Source organism: Suricata suricatta, chromosome 2 (assembly GCF_006229205.1).
Source record: "Suricata suricatta isolate VVHF042 chromosome 2, meerkat_22Aug2017_6uvM2_HiC, whole genome shotgun sequence".
Taxonomy (NCBI): Eukaryota; Metazoa; Chordata; class Mammalia; order Carnivora; family Herpestidae; genus Suricata; species Suricata suricatta.
In genome coordinates, this window is record NC_043701.1 from 140,758,454 (window position 1) to 140,775,190 (window position 16,737).

The 16,737-nt window shown below is 45.9% G+C and overlaps 1 protein-coding gene across 1 annotated transcript in view; it reads left to right on the top strand.

Annotated features, from left to right (window-relative positions):
- Positions 1-16,737, top strand: part of SH2D4B (SH2 domain containing 4B) — a 90,456-nt gene that overhangs the window by 24,605 nt on the left and 49,114 nt on the right. Inside the window, exons 2-3 of the mRNA XM_029915695.1 lie at positions 3,089-3,252; positions 4,519-4,666. Of these exons, the coding sequence (XP_029771555.1) occupies positions 3,089-3,252; positions 4,519-4,666 (312 nt within the window). The remainder of the gene's footprint in view (positions 1-3,088; positions 3,253-4,518; positions 4,667-16,737) is intronic.

The following is a 16,737-nucleotide window of genomic DNA, read 5'->3' on the forward strand; positions in this document are numbered from 1 at the left end:
CAGAATGGGGAACAGGCCCCAGGCTCCAAGCTGTCAGCACAGAGCCTGACGCGGGGCTTGAACCCACGAACCATAAGATCATGACCTGAGCCAAAGCCAGATGCTTAATCCACTGAGCCACCTGGGTGCTGCTACATATTTTTACAAGATCATTAGGTCTCTTATCATTTATTTCCCCACACTATTAATTTAGAAAGTTTATAATTTTAATAGCAGTTTCCTCCCTAATTCTACCAGTCATAATTGAGTCTGTGTTTCTCTATTATAATATTTCTTTCAAAATGCAGAAAAATGACAGTGCCCTCCTGTAATAGGGAATTAGTGCTGCCTTTGGCAGTAGATAAACCCTGAAATTTCAGCGGATTAAGTGAGGAAGGTTTATTTCTTGATGTGGTTGGGGTAACTCTTCTGTGTCATTGGCTTTCAAACATGGAGTCATGGATCAGGCTGCTTTTTCCTCATGATGCCACCATCTTGGATAAGATGGGTGGATGAGAGCCAACGAGGAAAAGACATACCAGTTGCAAAAGCCACAGCTTGAAAGTGTACAAATCACATTCCCTGACATCCATAGACTAGAATTTCATCACATGGCCCCATGGAGCTGAAAGGGAGCTGAGACAAGCAGTCATCAGGTGGGCTCAGGAAAGGGAAGTGGGGTGTCAGACAGTATGGTTGTTGTCATAGATTGTCATTCTGGTCCCTTATACATTGTGTTCTCCTCTTCTGTATAAATATACTCACCATCTCCTTAAGGGGGACACCCTTGAGTTTCAGGCAGTCACTGCATCCAGCCCAAAGTCCACAGTCTGCACGGATTCTGCATTAATCTCTGTAATGTCTGGATGTGGCTGAAAAGACATGCCATCTAAACAACACCCACCTTCACGACACAGTTCACAGCAGCAGAGCAGAGTCAGAATGTCCACGATGCACAAGAGGAGAATGTGAGAGCCTCACTCAGTCACTAGTTGATAGCATTCCTGAAGTCCTACGTGTCAGGTGCTGTAAAGTTCTGTCCTGGTGGTGAGGGGACAGCCTTGAATAAGGGTAGGACTGTGCCCTAGAGGAGGCCCCCCCCACCTGCTACCCCCAGCCTCATCTGAAGTGAGTGCTGAGGACCACGCCCTCCGTGGACTTGGATACCCTTTGAAATCTGCCTCCCATTCATTCATGGAGGTTGGGTACCCAATGGTTGCTAAAGTCTTGAACGATCAAAGGCTTTTTTTTAAAATTTCAGACACAAAAACAGTGGGCTTCCGATCTGTTTCTGATCTGTTTGATTCCACGTCCCAGTAACAACACCTAAATTTATTTCTTAGACGTATTTTGCAAGCTGATTATAATTCTCTGCCTCTTTTTCTCTATACCTCTCTGTCCAACCGAAGGGCATCTATCTTAGGCTGTTCGAAAAGGAAGCGGAGGGATTGCAGTCTTCATGCACTTGTGTTAGCCTGGCCCCTCTGAGGAGTTTGAGACAGGGATGGGGTTACACACACAAGGGTCTTATTGGAAACACCTGTGGGGGGAAAGGGGCAGAGTGCTGGGCGAGTGTGGGAGAGCCATCGCCCTGCAGCACAAGTTGGACCTTGAGTGGAAGAGGCAGGGAAGGCAGACTAGGGGAGGAGGTGTTCTAGGCAGCCATGCAGCCCAAGGGAGGCTTCTCAAGGGTTCATGGAAGTTGCCCCTCTGAAGAGTCTGGTGTCCCCTAGGAATGGCCCCGCCATGCTCAGTCAAAGGCTGGGGCCACCTCTGGGAAGCATGGCCATGGGCAAACACAAGAGCACAGGAACTGAACTCAATTATGCTCAATTATGCTGTCTGTAGTTGGATGTCCGTGGAGCACCTTCTCATGGCCACCTGTGCCTTAGGTCACTTTATTCACCTTAGAAGCTTTAAGTGTTGTCATGCAAAACTTAACAAAATCCCATCTTTTGGGGTGCTTGGGTGGCTCAGTTGATTAAGCATCCAACCTCAGCTCAGGTCATGATATCATGGTTCGTGAGTTTGAGTCCCGCATTGGGCTCTGTGCTGACAACTCAAAACCTGGAACCTGCTTTGGACTCTGTGTCTTCCTCTCTCTCTCTGCCTCTTCTCTGCTTGCGCTCTCTCTCTCTCTCTCTCTCTCACAAATAAACATTAAAAAACAAAACAAAAAAGTAAATTATATTAAAAAAATCCCATCTCTTATAATTTGGGCCCTAGGAAGAGATGGTTTTTCCAAACCTAAAAAGTCCCAAATTTCTATATTCTCTCTATTCTCTTTCATTTGTATTTGCTAAGCACTCAGTGCTTTCTTGAACTTGTTTCTTTCTCTTAACACCTTGCTGAACACAGCTGCTAGCCACCAACCCCCACTACTAATATTCTGTTTTCCAATCTCTTCCCTTAGAGAGGCAAGGTCAGAAGGCACGAGGGTCTGCCTTTCCAGTTACAGTGTCTGACAATCTGATCAAATGTTTTGCTCTTGCATAATAACATGGATCTCTAGCCATCCATTCAGCTTGTTGCTGAGTGCCACCAGCCTGCTAAGGCAATGACATTACTTAGTTTACACTTCTGTGTCAGCACTACCCGGCTTTGGGGATAGATTTGCATTTCAGTCCTGGAAATCAATGCAGTCCGTTGCAACAGGCAAACCGAGAAATCTCGGTGGCTTAATGTAACACGGGTTTCTTCCTTCCTCATGTTACGGGCTGATATGGGTCAGGGGCCGAGCCTCTTCATCTTGCAACACTATCTCCAATCCCTTGTTTCCAGCCGGTGGACAGGAGGGAGGAAGAGAGAAAGCACTGGTGTTCTGTCTGCTCAGGATGTCAGAGGGCTCGGCCTCCGACACTAATTCCAGCCTGGGGCACCTGCTTCAGCAGCATGACGTGGTGGCTGTGATGCTCCCTAGAAGGGGCGGGAGGGAGAAATGGAGATGAACTGCACGTGGGCCACTATCTCTCTGGAATGCCTTTGTCCATGACACTGCCCTCTAGTGAGGTGTGAAGGTTGTGTACCATCAGCCAACCTGGCTCATCCGGTACTAACTAGAACTCAGACCTGTTTCTTCTTCCTTCCTTGTCCCTCCTTCTGCTGTGAGGCAGCAAGTGACAAGCACATCCAGTGGCTCCTGGGGGCAGATGGCGAAGTCTGGGTCTGGATCATGGGAGAAGGCCCTGGCGACAAGCCCTATGAAGAGATCTCTGAGGAGCTGATTGCGGAGAGGGCGCGGCTGCAGGCGCAGAGGGAGGCCGCGGAGCTCTGGTGAGAGGTGCAGATGGGCACTGGGTCGGAGCTGCAGGATGTGAGGTTGTGGGAGGGAGGGAGGAGGCACCAGGCAGATGGCTGGCCTTTTGGAGCTCAGCTAAGATCGGGTGACCAAAGCCTCAGTCTTTCATCAGGTAGATCTGGTGGGTTCAAATCCTGGCTCCTCCAGTTAGTTGTAAGCTGACCTGGGGGTCTCGGTTTTCACATCTGTGGTGTGGGCATACCAACATCCTTTCCATCTGGACATAGACATGATTCACTGCGATAGTACAGATGACATGCTTTTCCTTTACCCTCACGGAGCTGTCCCTGGGACAGTAGAGTTTGGATTCACCTTGGTGGCTCCTCATTCCTTTTTACCTCACCTGCATTTCCCACACAAGGTGCATAGTTGAGCCTCCAGTGAGATTTGGAGTCAGACTTATTTCATAAACAACTTTTAACTTTTTTCCCCTCAAATTTGGAAATCTATGTGAAGTTGACTCTAACATCCCCCTACCATCAGCTTTTAATAACAATATTTTATTTTTTAAAGTATTTATGTATTTATTTATTTTTGAGGAGAGAGAGAGTGCACAAGGGAGGGAGAGTTGGGGGGGGCAAAGGATCTGAAGCAAGCTCTGCACACATAGCAGAGAGCCCAAGGTGGGGCTCGAACTCACAAACTGTGAGATCATGACCTGAGCCCAAAGCAGATGCTTAACCAACGGAGTCACCCAGGCACCCGTTAATAACAATATTTTGGTTGTAAAATTGTAACAGCAACTCAACACCCACCACCTGAGATAATCACGCTGAGCATATAGGCAGTACGTGCTTTGTAAAGTGCTTTATTCACACCCTGATAATTTGATTACTATAGATTCACAGTGTTATTTAACGCTACTACATAGTAACCTATTACATGAGAAACCCAACTTATTGGTCCTGTTGATGGACATTTAGGTTGTTTGCCATTTGGTATGTTATAAAAATTCTCTGATGAACATCTTCTACCTACTTCTTCATAAATTTGAGTGAGAAATAGGATTTCTGAGTCCTTTTTCTCCCCCCTGGCTTCCTGAACAATTCTGTTCATTTATACCCCCATACAGGAGGGTGACTATTTCTCTCTAACTTTGCCAACATTGAGTTTCACTGACCTGATATTTGCCACTCTGATAGACCCGGAAACATTGCTCATAGGTTTTATTTGAAGTTCTGTTGTTACATGGTCCTTCAGTCTCCTACATGAGCTCATATCTGCTGGTGTCTTCTTGGAAGGAGACAGAAGGAGGCAGAAATCACCAAGAAGTTTCGAGATGCTCTGGCCAATGAGAAAGCCCGGATCCTGGCGGAGAAGTGGAAGGTGGAGATGGAGGACCGGAAGGCTGCCAAAATCCTGGAGGAGCGCATCCACGAGGAGTTCAAGGTGAGGCGGTGCGTGGAGCATGTGTGTGTGGCCTCCTATGCCGGCTCCCGGGCTACTGGTGCCCACCTCTGGTGGGCATTGGTTGGTACTGAACAGAAACCTCACATGTCTGAGCAGGGAGGAATTTGACACACCATTTGGGCCAATCCACTTCTCATTGGACAGATGAGGAAACTGATGGTTAGACAGAGGAAGAGACTTGCCAAGGACAAGTAGCTGGGAACAGAGTGAGGATCAGAACTCAGACCTTCTGTCTCTCAAACGAAGCATCCTGAAAAGGGGCCTAGGAAAGTGTTGAGTCTGTGGTCAGACCAGACTAGCATCCAGTTCCAATTCTACTGGTCAGTGCTGGGTGACCTTGGGAAGTTTTCTGAACTTCTCTGAGCCTTCACTTTCTTGTTTATAATATTAGGGTAATAACAACACCCAGCTTGAGATTTCTGGAGGGTTTAAGGAGATGAAAAATGTACGTTTTCTGACCATGGACAGAAAGTTGTTGGGAACTTTGCATGCGTATTCCTTCTGGGAAAGTTCAGAGACAGTAAAGGAGATTTACACTGCTCTGGTAAGAAGTTTAGGCTGCCTGAAAAAAGAAATGTCTTTCCTGGTCCCTATTTTGTGATTTTTTTCCCTCTATAGAAATAATACATTTTGGGGGCAAGGGTAGAAAACTCAAAAAATTCTTGTAAGTGAAAAGAAGAAAATAATAATCATGCCGAATCCCAATAATGATATTATTTTATAAGTTGTGTATTCATGGAATTTGCACATTTAACCATTTTAAAAGTATTTTTTCCTATAATGATTAGACAGAACAGTGGCCCCTTAAAAACATTTAAGTTACAAATAGTTTTCTCAGTATTATTTTTTCTTAATTGTGGTTATAGTGCTTTCGGATGTACAGAAGATTACAAGTTTTATTAGCCAATGATATCAATCTCTTAAAAATTATTTGTTTCATGCTAAGAAAGATCTGTGCCACTACAAGCTTACAAAAATACTCATCTACATTATTTCCTATATCTCTCATGATTTTATTTCTGTGCACTTAATTTCCTTGTGCTTTAAATTTTGTTTTTTACATTTATTTATTTTTGAGAGACAGAGTGGGAGCAGGGGAAGGACAGAGAGAGGGGGAGGAGACACAGAATCTGAAGCAGGCTCCAGGCTCTGAGCTGTCAACACAGAGCCTGACGCGGGGCTCAAACCCATGAAGCGTGAGATCATGACCTGAGCGGAAGTCAGACACTGAACTGACTGAGCCCCCCAGGCGCCCTGATTTCCCTCCACTTTAGAGTGTGGCATGATATAGGACTATCACTTTTTTTCTCTTCCAAATAGGTAGCAAACTGTCCCATCATCATTTATTACATAATCTCTCTTCTCTCCTCTCATTGGACTTGCTGCCTGGATTCTTCTTACATACCTTTGGATCTCCTCATGGATTTTTCTTCTTTGATTATTCCTGAACCAAACAGATTCACTTATTTAATTATTGTAGCTTTCAAAATGAATTTTAACAACTGCTAAGGGAAGAGCCTTCATTGCTTTTCCTTTTCAAATTGTCCCTGACTAATTTTACTCATTTTTTTAAATACCAGAGATACATTTGAATCATTGTGTCACAATTCTTCTCCCTGAAACAACAAAAAACCACATGGTGATTTTAATTGGAATTACACCAGCGTTAGAGATGTATTTATCATTCAATCTTAAAAATTTTTTTTAAATGTTTATTTATTTTTTGAGAGAAAGAGAGAGACAGAGCGCGAGCAGAAGGGAGGCAGAGAGAGAGGGAGACACAGAATCTGAAGCAGGCTTCAGGCTCTGAGCTGTCAGCACAGAGCCCAATGTGGGGCTTGAACCCACAAACCTGAGATCATGACCTGAGCCAAAGTTGGGACACTTAACTGACGGAACCACCCAGGCGCCCCTCATTCAATCTTCTTTTTCAGGATGTAGTGTATTCTTCCAGTTCCTCAAAGCTTCTTTTTGTCTTTGATAAAGTTTTTTTTAAACACCTGTATATGCACTGTCCACCCAACCTCAATCATGCACAATAACTTATCATATGTATGGTGCTTCCATCTTTTGGACGTGGGGTCAATGTATTGTTTTACCTAAATGCTCCACATTTCTTTTCTAGCTAAACCTGAGGTTGAATATGTTTCGTTGCTGTCGTAGATTGTGCTCATTACTTTAAAACCTGTTGCAATTGCTGGTTATATATTCGTAGTGATATTGATCTTGTTTAAATTTCCCTGGAGTTATACACATTTTTAGGAGATTCTCTTGAGTTTTGAAGGGGAGCAATATTTCCTAGGGGCGCCTGGGTGGCTCAGTTGGTTAAGCCTCCAACTTCGGCTCAGGTCAGATCTCAGGTTTGTGGGTTCGAGCCCTGTGTCAGGCTCTGTGCTGACAGCTAGCTCAGAGCCTGGAGCCTGCTTCCGGTTCTGTGTCTCCTTCTCTCTCTGCCCCTCCCCCTCTCATGCTCTGTCTCTCTCTGTATCAAAAATAAATAAAAACATTTAAAAATTAAAAAAAAACATGTTATTTAAAAGCGATTTCAAACTTGCAGCAAAATTGAAAGAAAACAAATACGCATATGTTCTACACTGAAATTCACCAATCATTAATATCTTGTCAAATCTGCATGCTCACTTTTCCCCTCTTCCTCTGTATCTATATCAATCTATACACAGACATACATCCACACATATATAAATATGTACATTAAAAATAACTTTACCTTTATTTATTTTTGAGAGAATCAGAGCACAAGTTGGGGAGGGGCAGAGATAGAGGGAGACAGAATCCAAAGTAGGCTCTAGGCTCTGAGCTGTCAGCATAGAGCCTGATGCTGGGCTCAAACTCACAAACTGTGAGATCATGACCTGAACCAACGTCAGACACTTAACCGACTGAGCCCCCCAGGCGCCCCATATGTACATGTTTGTTGCTGAATTGTTTTGCTAAACAATTTGAAAGGAAGCTGTTAACCTCATATCCTCCAGCCCAGGGGTTAGCAAACTATTTTCTGTAAAGGTTCAGATAGCTAATATTTTAGGCTTTGTCGACTCTGTCAAAACTACTCAACCAGGCTATTGTACCACGAATACAGCTACGGACAATATGTGAGCAAATGAGTGTGGCTATCCTTTAATAAAACTTTATTTAAACAATAGGCAGAGGGCCGATCTGGGTTGGGGAGCCCTAGTCTGCGGACTCCTGATCACACCCTAGTGATGTCCATGTACATCTCCGAGACTGAGGACCTTCCCCCATGTAGCCATGACAATCATGATCACACCTGTTGAACAATAATTCTCTAATAGTATCAAAAATCCAATCAATCCATACTGGAGAGATGTTTAGTTTGTATTGTTGGATTTTGCATATGATTGCTCAAGTCTGCTGGAGAAGATGACCAACACTGTCTGCGTATGTCTAACCGCAAGAATCACCTGTTCTAATCTCTGGCCTCCCTCCTCCCCAGAGGTGGGCTGAGTCCCAGATACTGGGAGGGTGGCTCCTTGGAGCTGGGGTCCTAGGGCTGTTTGCAAGGAGATCACAAAAGCATGAGCTCTCAGAGATTTTCTGATTGAACTTCTTGAGAACTTCAGAGAGACAGAGATGATAAATTGTGGGGTGCTCTGTGTGGGGGCTCATGGACGGTTTGGTAAAGCCATGAGGTACCCTAAGGAACCCAAACACAGGCTTTTGGTGTTATTTCCAAAGAAGGCTATGGTAATTACATGTTTGTCTTTGTTTTCAACATTAATTTGCTGAATGTGAACATTTAAACTTCAGTACTCCTAGTGATCCTGATTTGGCATGTCTGCATTTTGAGGAGCCTGAGATATGCAAGTAGCATCTGTGAGGCCCATCAGGGCAATGTCTGACAGGAACTCCAGCGCATGGACTCAGGCGTGGGAAGGTCCAGGTTTATGAGCTAGGATATTTTCTGTCAGAGCCGTCTATAAATGAACTACTGTTGTATGATGATGAGCTCTTCAACACAGGAACTGTTTTAGCATGGGCTGAGATGGTGTCTGAAAAGTTTCTGTGGTAGATTAAATATGGCGGCGGCAAGTTTTTGAGAGATGGGCTCATTTCCTTTCCCTTGAGTCTGCTCTGGTCCCGTGACTACCTTTGATCCGTAGAGTGCAGTAGAAATGACTCTGCGTAACTTTTGAGGACAGGATGTAGGAGATTTGTAGCTTCAGCCCCTCTTGCAATGCTCACTTTTGGAAGCTGCCCTACAACCTTAGACCACCACTCTGTAAGGAGCCCCAGGCAGGCCAGGCAGAGAGGAAGGGGCTGCGTGGAGGAGCACAGAGGCACCAGACCTGTGAATGAAGCCTTCTTGGTTCTTCTCTTGAATAACCCCAATCAAGTGATTGACCTCGGATTCCTCAGATTAAGCTCTAGAACCACAAGAAATAAGATGGTTTAACCCATGATGTTCTCTGGTAGTTTGTTACTTGGTAATAGATAACCGGATCAGCTTCGCCAAAGGGATTTATGCAGTAGATTAGAGATTGGCTTAGGTAATTTTTATCATGTCTTTCTTTAAAAAAAAATTTTTTTTTGGTTTTTATTCTATTTTGAGAGAGAGACCTGGAGTGAGCAGGGGAGGGTCAGAGAGAGAGGGAGACACAGAATCGAAAGCAGGCTCCAGGCTCTGAGCTCTGAGCACAGAGCCTGACGCGGGGCTCAAACCCACGAATGTGAGATCATGACCTGAGGTGAAGTCGGCCACCTAACCAGATTGAGCCACCCAGGTGCCCCTATCATGTCTTTCAACAACCGAGATTCTAACCTGACATGAGGCTTGCGTGCAGGCATACAATGACAACATTCATTTAATTTCATACTTTTCCCCCTTTCCCTGAGAGCCCAAGTGCGGGTTGTCTGGGGGAGGGTGATGGTAGAAGTAATAAACTCGCTACTCTCAACAAGCTTACAGGGTGCCAGGGGAGCGGAGAGGTAAGTCTGTGAGTAACCTCCAGCCCCCTCCGTGCCTGGGGGACTCGGATGGAGCTCAGAGGAGCACCTGTAGGAGTCTGGGTGTGAGCAGAAAGGAGAGGCGGACAGGAGATATGTGGAATCATGAATGGTCTGCTGATGGGGAGGAAAAAGTGATGGGGGAAGCCAGACAGGGAGGGACCTGGCAAGGTAGGCTGGGGAGCCCTTGGGTGCTACAATAAAGAGACAGACAGTTCTCTGTTGGCAGAGCAGAGCTGCGAGGATTTTTGAAACAGGGACAGGCACGGCCAGATCAAGTTCAGTGAGAGTAACTGATGTTGATGGTGTGATTCAAGTGCAGGGGCGGGAGGCAGGGGCCAGTGGCCAGAGTGGGAACTGATGAGTCTGACTATGGTGAGATTCAGGGGGATGGACACAGAGAAATGGAGGTGAAATCAGCAAGGCTTGGCATCAGTTAGAAGCTGGGATGAGGGGGACCCAAAGAGCAAAGGCACCAGAGCTCCAGGCTGAGGAGGAGGGAGAGCTGGGCAGGGAGAGTAGGTTTGTGGGGAAGAGAATGTGCGTGGGCTGGCTGGGCCAATGTGGTTCTGTGGCATCTAGAAGAGGAATTTGGGGTTGGGGCTGGAGGAGAGTGGGAAGCTGGACAGGAAGCTGGACAGGAAATCTCCTGGTGGAGGGGGGCTGGCCGGGCTTGCTTCCGGCTGGGCTGCCGGGGTGGAGGATACAGGCAGGTTCTTCACATCCTCCTGCTTATAGGAAGGATAATAATGAAAATTCCTTTGAGAAAACTGGGAGGGAAAAAAATCCCAGAATCTTATGTCAGGTTAAAGAGGGAACTTCAAAATAGAAGAGAAACAGACAGCTGGAAACCTGTTTTTAAAAACCATTCTGTTGTGGCTGGCGCCATTGAAATGCAATTTACATGCATAAGAAAATGTTCCTTTAGTAAAAAGGGGGGATCAGGAGGCCAGATATAATCTGCATATTTTTGCTGCTTTTTTAACTCATAAAGCTGCTTTTGTCCGCTGTCTCTGCTTAAGACCACAGAATGTGGACAAGGCTCCTTCTCTCTCCCTCGGCTCCCACCTCCTGCCAGAGTTCCTGATAGAGTTAGGTTGCCCTTTCATTTTTCTCCATTTTCTACTCAAGGCCACTCACTATCTCTTTGTTGTTGTTGTTGTTTTTCTCCCTTTCAGGTTATAGTTCATTTTGGCCCTTGGCGACATCTTGTATGACTACAGAAACTATCCCCACCTAGGGACACTTTCCTGCTTTTCAATTTTCTCTAGAAAATTGTAGACTTTATCTGAGTTTCTCTCGGACAAGGCTGGCATCAACAGGACAACATGATGGAGTTTACCCTTCCCCTTTCAACGATCAGAACAAGCCCTTTCTTACCTTCACTCGTTCATCAGTTCACTTACTCCTCCAGTCAGTGTTGACAGAGCATCTGCCATCCGCCACGCCCTGTGCTGGGGGCTGTCGGTGGGGGAATAAATGATGCAGACATGGCCCTGCCCTTTTGGGGCACCTCATGTCAAAAACATGGTGGTATTATCGGGCCAGATGGACAACAAAAGGGGTTCAGGACGGCCCTCCCGCCCTCTGAAATGTGCCACTTTGGCAGGTGGACTATTTTGAGCTGAAGGCAATTGCAACCCTGAGGTCTCAAGAGAAACTATTGCCCCTCCCTCCAACTGCATAGAAGAATCTCAATGGGGCATCTTTTCCAGAATGAGGGCTATTAACAGTGATAAATTTTATCTGAGTGACCCATCTGTATGGCAGGGCAAACATCTAATTACCAAACATTTGCTCATCTCTTTATCACCCGGTGAGGTGCATTCCTTTCTTTTGACATCCCCAGACCCCTCCCATGCCTCCTAAATTCAGGATGACATAGATCCCTCATTTTGCCTGCTGGTCTTTGGAATTTCCATCTCTGTGTGCTTTCCTTGTATGCATGTTATCAAATCTGATTTTCTCCCATGAATCTGTCTCACATCCATCTGATTCTTAGTGCAGCAGGAAGCACCCTTGAAGGGGACAGGAATTCTTGCTCCTCAAAACAAAAGCAACTATGCCTTCCAGAAAAGCATCTGTCTCAGTGACATTTTCCATGGGGGTGAGGCAGACCCGGGCCTCTGTGGGCTCCTGTGGTGTGCAGTTACCGATGGGTTATCAGGAGAAGGGGGACTGAATAAGCCCGACAGCTCAGAGGGCTTTGGGCCTGCCAGAAAAAGGCATCGATTCCTAAGGTGGAAGGGAGTGTTTGCATATCTGTTGATTGGCAGCAGCGGCCGGTGGCTGCTAAATTTCAAGACAGACTTCACCTTGGAGGAGCCAAAGGATTCTGAGAGCAGGCCCCAAACAGGGAGAGTTTTTCAGGCAATTTCAGCTGTGAAGAGTGAGTCATTTCAGCAAGACTGACGAGGAAAGATGCAATGCTCTTTCTTTATCTGTAGGTGCAAAATGTTTTCTTTTGTTGTCCCCAACCCAGTGAGAAGCTTGTCTTTGTCACAGTATGTGGCCCGTTATTGTCCTTCGAGATGGAGGTGGTTTTCTGGCTCCCAGGCTGTTGTTCACTTTTGGGCGGAGAGGGGTGAGCCAACAGTGGCCCTGCCATTGATCTATTTCTTTACTTGCTTGTAATTAGCAACCCCTTTATTGAGCTACAATTTACAAAGAAAAAATTATGTATTTGAGATGTCCAATGATTTGGTGTATGTATACATTGTGAAATGATTACTGTAATCAAGATAACGAATGTGCCTCTCACCTTACATGGTTAACGTTTTAATGTGTTGTAAGAACAACACTACTAAGTGAGAGATCTACTCTCTTAGCAAATTTCAAGGATACAGTGTGGTATTAACTAGAGGTACCGTGTTGTACATTATAGCTCCAGAATGTGTTCATCCTGCATAACTGACACTTTGTAGCTTTTCCCCAAACACAGTCTAAGTGTCTGCTGACCAATGAATGGATAAATACAATGTGATATACATATATAATATATATATAATATATATATATACACATAGTTCATATGTATATATATATATGTGTATATGTAAGATTTAATAGATGGAGGCAGAGACAACGGAAAGAAAGAGACCAAGTTATGGAGCCAAGAAGGCCTTTATTGGGATCTGCGATTCCCGAGAGAGGTTCCATGACCCCGGGAGTGGGGAGTCAGGGAAGTCGCACCCGGTTTTGGAGGGGCAGTGTTTTTTATGGGTGAGGGGGTTCCAGGTTTGGTCTTGGGGGGCAGATTACCAAATAAGGGCATTTTAGGGTCAAGGTGGGACAGGATAGGTTTCCTGCTTCGTCAGGGTGGGGGAAAACTGGAGCTTCATGATTGGCTGTTTTCAAATGGTGCAGGACATTCCAGGTCTGCAGGTGAGGGGTGGGAGTCCTCGGTGCACGCTGTTTTTCTCCAACCCACAGCAAAATGGCTGCTTGGTCGCCTTCTTAAGGTAACTCTTACAGTATATAATGTATGTATATATTATATATATGATGGAATATTATTCTGTCTTAATAAAGAAGGAGACCCTGCCATTTGTGACAACATGGATGGACTTGGGGGACATTATGCCAAGTGTCAGTCATGAGCCTTCTCTGGGGTGCAGTCTCTGTTATGGGCCTCATATCTTGACAACCTAACTTCTATCATCTTAAAACATAAGTGTACGTAGAGGTAAAGTCTTTAGAGGGGTCATAAGTTAAGATGAGGTCTTCAGGGTAGACCCTAATCCAGTAGGACTGGCGCCCTTATAAGAAGAGGAAATTTGGACACAGACACCGGTGCCCACAGAAGGCAGGGCATGTGAGACACAAGGAGAAGATGGTCCGTTTAGGAGGCAAGGGGAGAAGCCTCAGAAGAAACCAGCTCTCTCCACACCTTGATCTTAGACGGATGGGGGTTCTAAATGATGAGTTATGGCCTCTATAGTTCATAAGTGTCTGTTGGTTATGCCTCCTGCTTTGCGGCGCTTTGCTATGGCAGCCCATGCAAGCCAATACACTCCTTGTCTTTATCAGAAAGTAGGACCAGGAGGTTGAGACCCCTCTGGCTCTGACAGGCCTTGGCTGACAGTATTTTCCCTAAGACCTGCTCCCGCCTAGAAGACCTGGCGTGGGCAGATGCTGGATCTGAAGTGTCTGTCTGGGTAGACGCCATCTTGGCTGATCTTCTGTGTATTGGGGTGATGTCACCACATTGGTCAGAGATGCAGGAGCCCTGTGGGAGCATAGGAAACCTGCTGTGTACACTGTAATGCTGTGCCCACGTGGGGCTGACTTTTGCTCTGCTGAGATGCCGGTGATCACCAAAGGTGAGTTTCTTTTGTGGCTTTGAGCTAAAACTCAGCTTATTCTGCTTTGGAGCCAACAGACTTTGGTTCCAATTTTATCTCCGTCATCAACTCTCAGCTCTAGTGTTTCTCATCTGAGCCCATCTCCCTCCTGACCCCACATTCCTCTCCATCGGCCGCTCCCTGTCTCTGCAGAAGATGTCCCTAAAGGGCTGCCTGCGGTCGTTTCCACTCCCTCCCCTATGTTGCCTGGACATCTACCTTCCCCTCCCCCGACCTTGGCGGCTATCACTCTCCCATCACATCCCGCGGCCATGACCCACCTTCCCTTGTCGCTTCTCTGTCCTTATCTTCTGCCATGTCTCGAGGCCTGCAGCTCAATTTACCACTCCCTTTTACTTGAAACGTTCTCTTCACCTGGCTTCCCCAACTGACATGGCCCCTTCTTGGTTTTTAGCTTATCTGTTGGCCTTCCTTCTCAGCCTCTTTTCCTGGCTCTGGCTCTTTTTCTCAAGTTTTAAATGGTGGAGTGGCCCAGGACACTCTGCTTGTTCTCTCTCTCTCTCCTTTTTACTGTTGTTATTGAAGTGTAATTGACATACCATGTCATATTAGTTGCAGGTGGGCAACATATTGATTTGACAATTCTATGCATTACACAGTGCTCACCTCAATATGTGCAGTCACCATCTGTCACCATGCAGCCTTATTATGGTTTTATTGACTGTATTCCCTACACTGTACTTCTTTTTTTTAATTAAAAATTTTTTTAATGTTTTATTTATTTTTGAGAGAGAGACATACACAGAGTGTGAGCAAGGGAGGGTCAGAGAGAGAGGGAGACACAGAATCTGAAGCAAGCTCAGGCTCTGAGCTGTCAGCACAGAGCCTGACGTGGGGCTCAAACCCACAAACCATGAGATCATGACCTGAGGTGAAGTCAGCCACCTAGCCAGACTGAGCCACCCAGGGACCCCTGCTACTCTGTACTTCCATCTCCGTGATTTATTTCTGGTTGTTTTCTCTTGATCTGTGTTCTTTCTTTCAGGGATAGGACTAGGTCCCGTGGCCTAGAAACATCATTCCCCTGCAGATGACTTTTTAGCCAATATCTTCAGCCGAACTCAAACTCGCCCTGATGTCCAGGCACATGCATCCTGCTGCTAAGGCAGGCCTCTGGGGATGTCAGATCGCATCTCGGACTCACCAAAGATAGAATTTTGACTTTTCGTCTTTCAACCACAGTGGACGATTCTATACTCCAACACGGCAAAGCCATTCACAGTGCTGGGTCCACTGTGCTTGTGGTTTTCTCTGCCTGGAAATTTCTTTTCCCCAATACTTATTTACTAATATTCTTCCTGACTGTCCAGTTATCAGATCACATTCTGGTCACAGAGCCTAAAGTGGCTTCCTAAATTCTGTCACTTACCCTGATTTAATTATTTGCACACTCTTTATTATTCTCTGATATTTCCTGGTTTTTATTTGTCTGGTGTGTGTCACACATTGGAAGGTGAGCTCTGATTTGAATTAGTGGAAAAATTGATTTGAATTAGTGGAAAAACCTTAATCTATACCATTTCAGAAGAAAGAAAAAACTTTGTCTTTATTAAATAAGGGATTAAAACTCAGTTATCTTGGGGCTCCTGGGTGGCTCAGTCGGTTAAGCATCTGACTTCGGCTCAGGTCATGATATTGTGGTTCGTGGGTTCAAGCCCCACATTGGGCTCTGTGCTGACAGCTAGCTCAGAGCCTGGAGCCTGCTTCTGATTCTGTGTCTCCCTCTCTCTCTGACCCTCCCCTGCTCATGCTGTCTCTCTCTGTCTTTCTCAAAAAAAATAAAACATTAAAAAATTTAAAAATACCTCAGTTATCTCATTTTTTCCCCTCTTGTTGATCCATTCAAATAGTAGCAAAGGACTGAGAAAGTTCTAAAGCATAAGGAGAGAAGATGAGAAGAGAGAACAGATGAGAAATATTCGCCAGAATTTGGTTGCTGGGAGGGCGAGTGGGGAGGGGTTCAGGCACCTGCAGGAATGGGATGAGTCAGTGAGCTCACTTGGTCTGGATTCCCCCGGGCTCAGGACCTGGAGGCACCAGGGACTGTGATGAGGGAGCTCAGACTGGCTCAGCTTCTCTGTGCTGTGGCTGGATCCCCGTGTCCCCATTCTCATCCATTTCTTCCAGGCTGCTACGTCTCTCCCTCCGAGCAGAAGGAGATGGGGTGCAGGCAGAGGTCCAGAGCTCAGTGTGTCAAACAGAGTGGAGAGAGGCCAGGGGCAGAGGGGACACAGTAAGGTCCGAACACAACGACCTGTAGCTAACGTTGTCCCTAGGATGCACAAGACCAGCAGATATTTTTGCATGGTGTCTTTCTTTATAATAAATTATCAATGGGAGCCACAGGAAATCAACCTGTTAGCTCTGTCCTGGTGACCCAATCTCATGTGATCCTGTGATGAGAATATGGTGCTGCGGGGACCTGGGTGGCTTAGTCAGTTAAGTATCCAACTCTTGATTTCGGCTTAGCTCATGATCTCACAGTTCATGGGATTGAGCCCCACATCTGGCTCTGTACTGACAGTGTGGAGCCTGCTTGGGATTCTTCTCTCTCCCTCTCTCTCTGCCCCTCCCTCTCTCTTTCCCTCTCTCAAAAATAAATAAATAAACACTAAAAAAAGATACGGTACTAGCGGGCAGCTTTCATCTGCTTGCCAGGGCACCCTCCAGGAACCATGGTCTGGCCATTGGGCTCCAGGG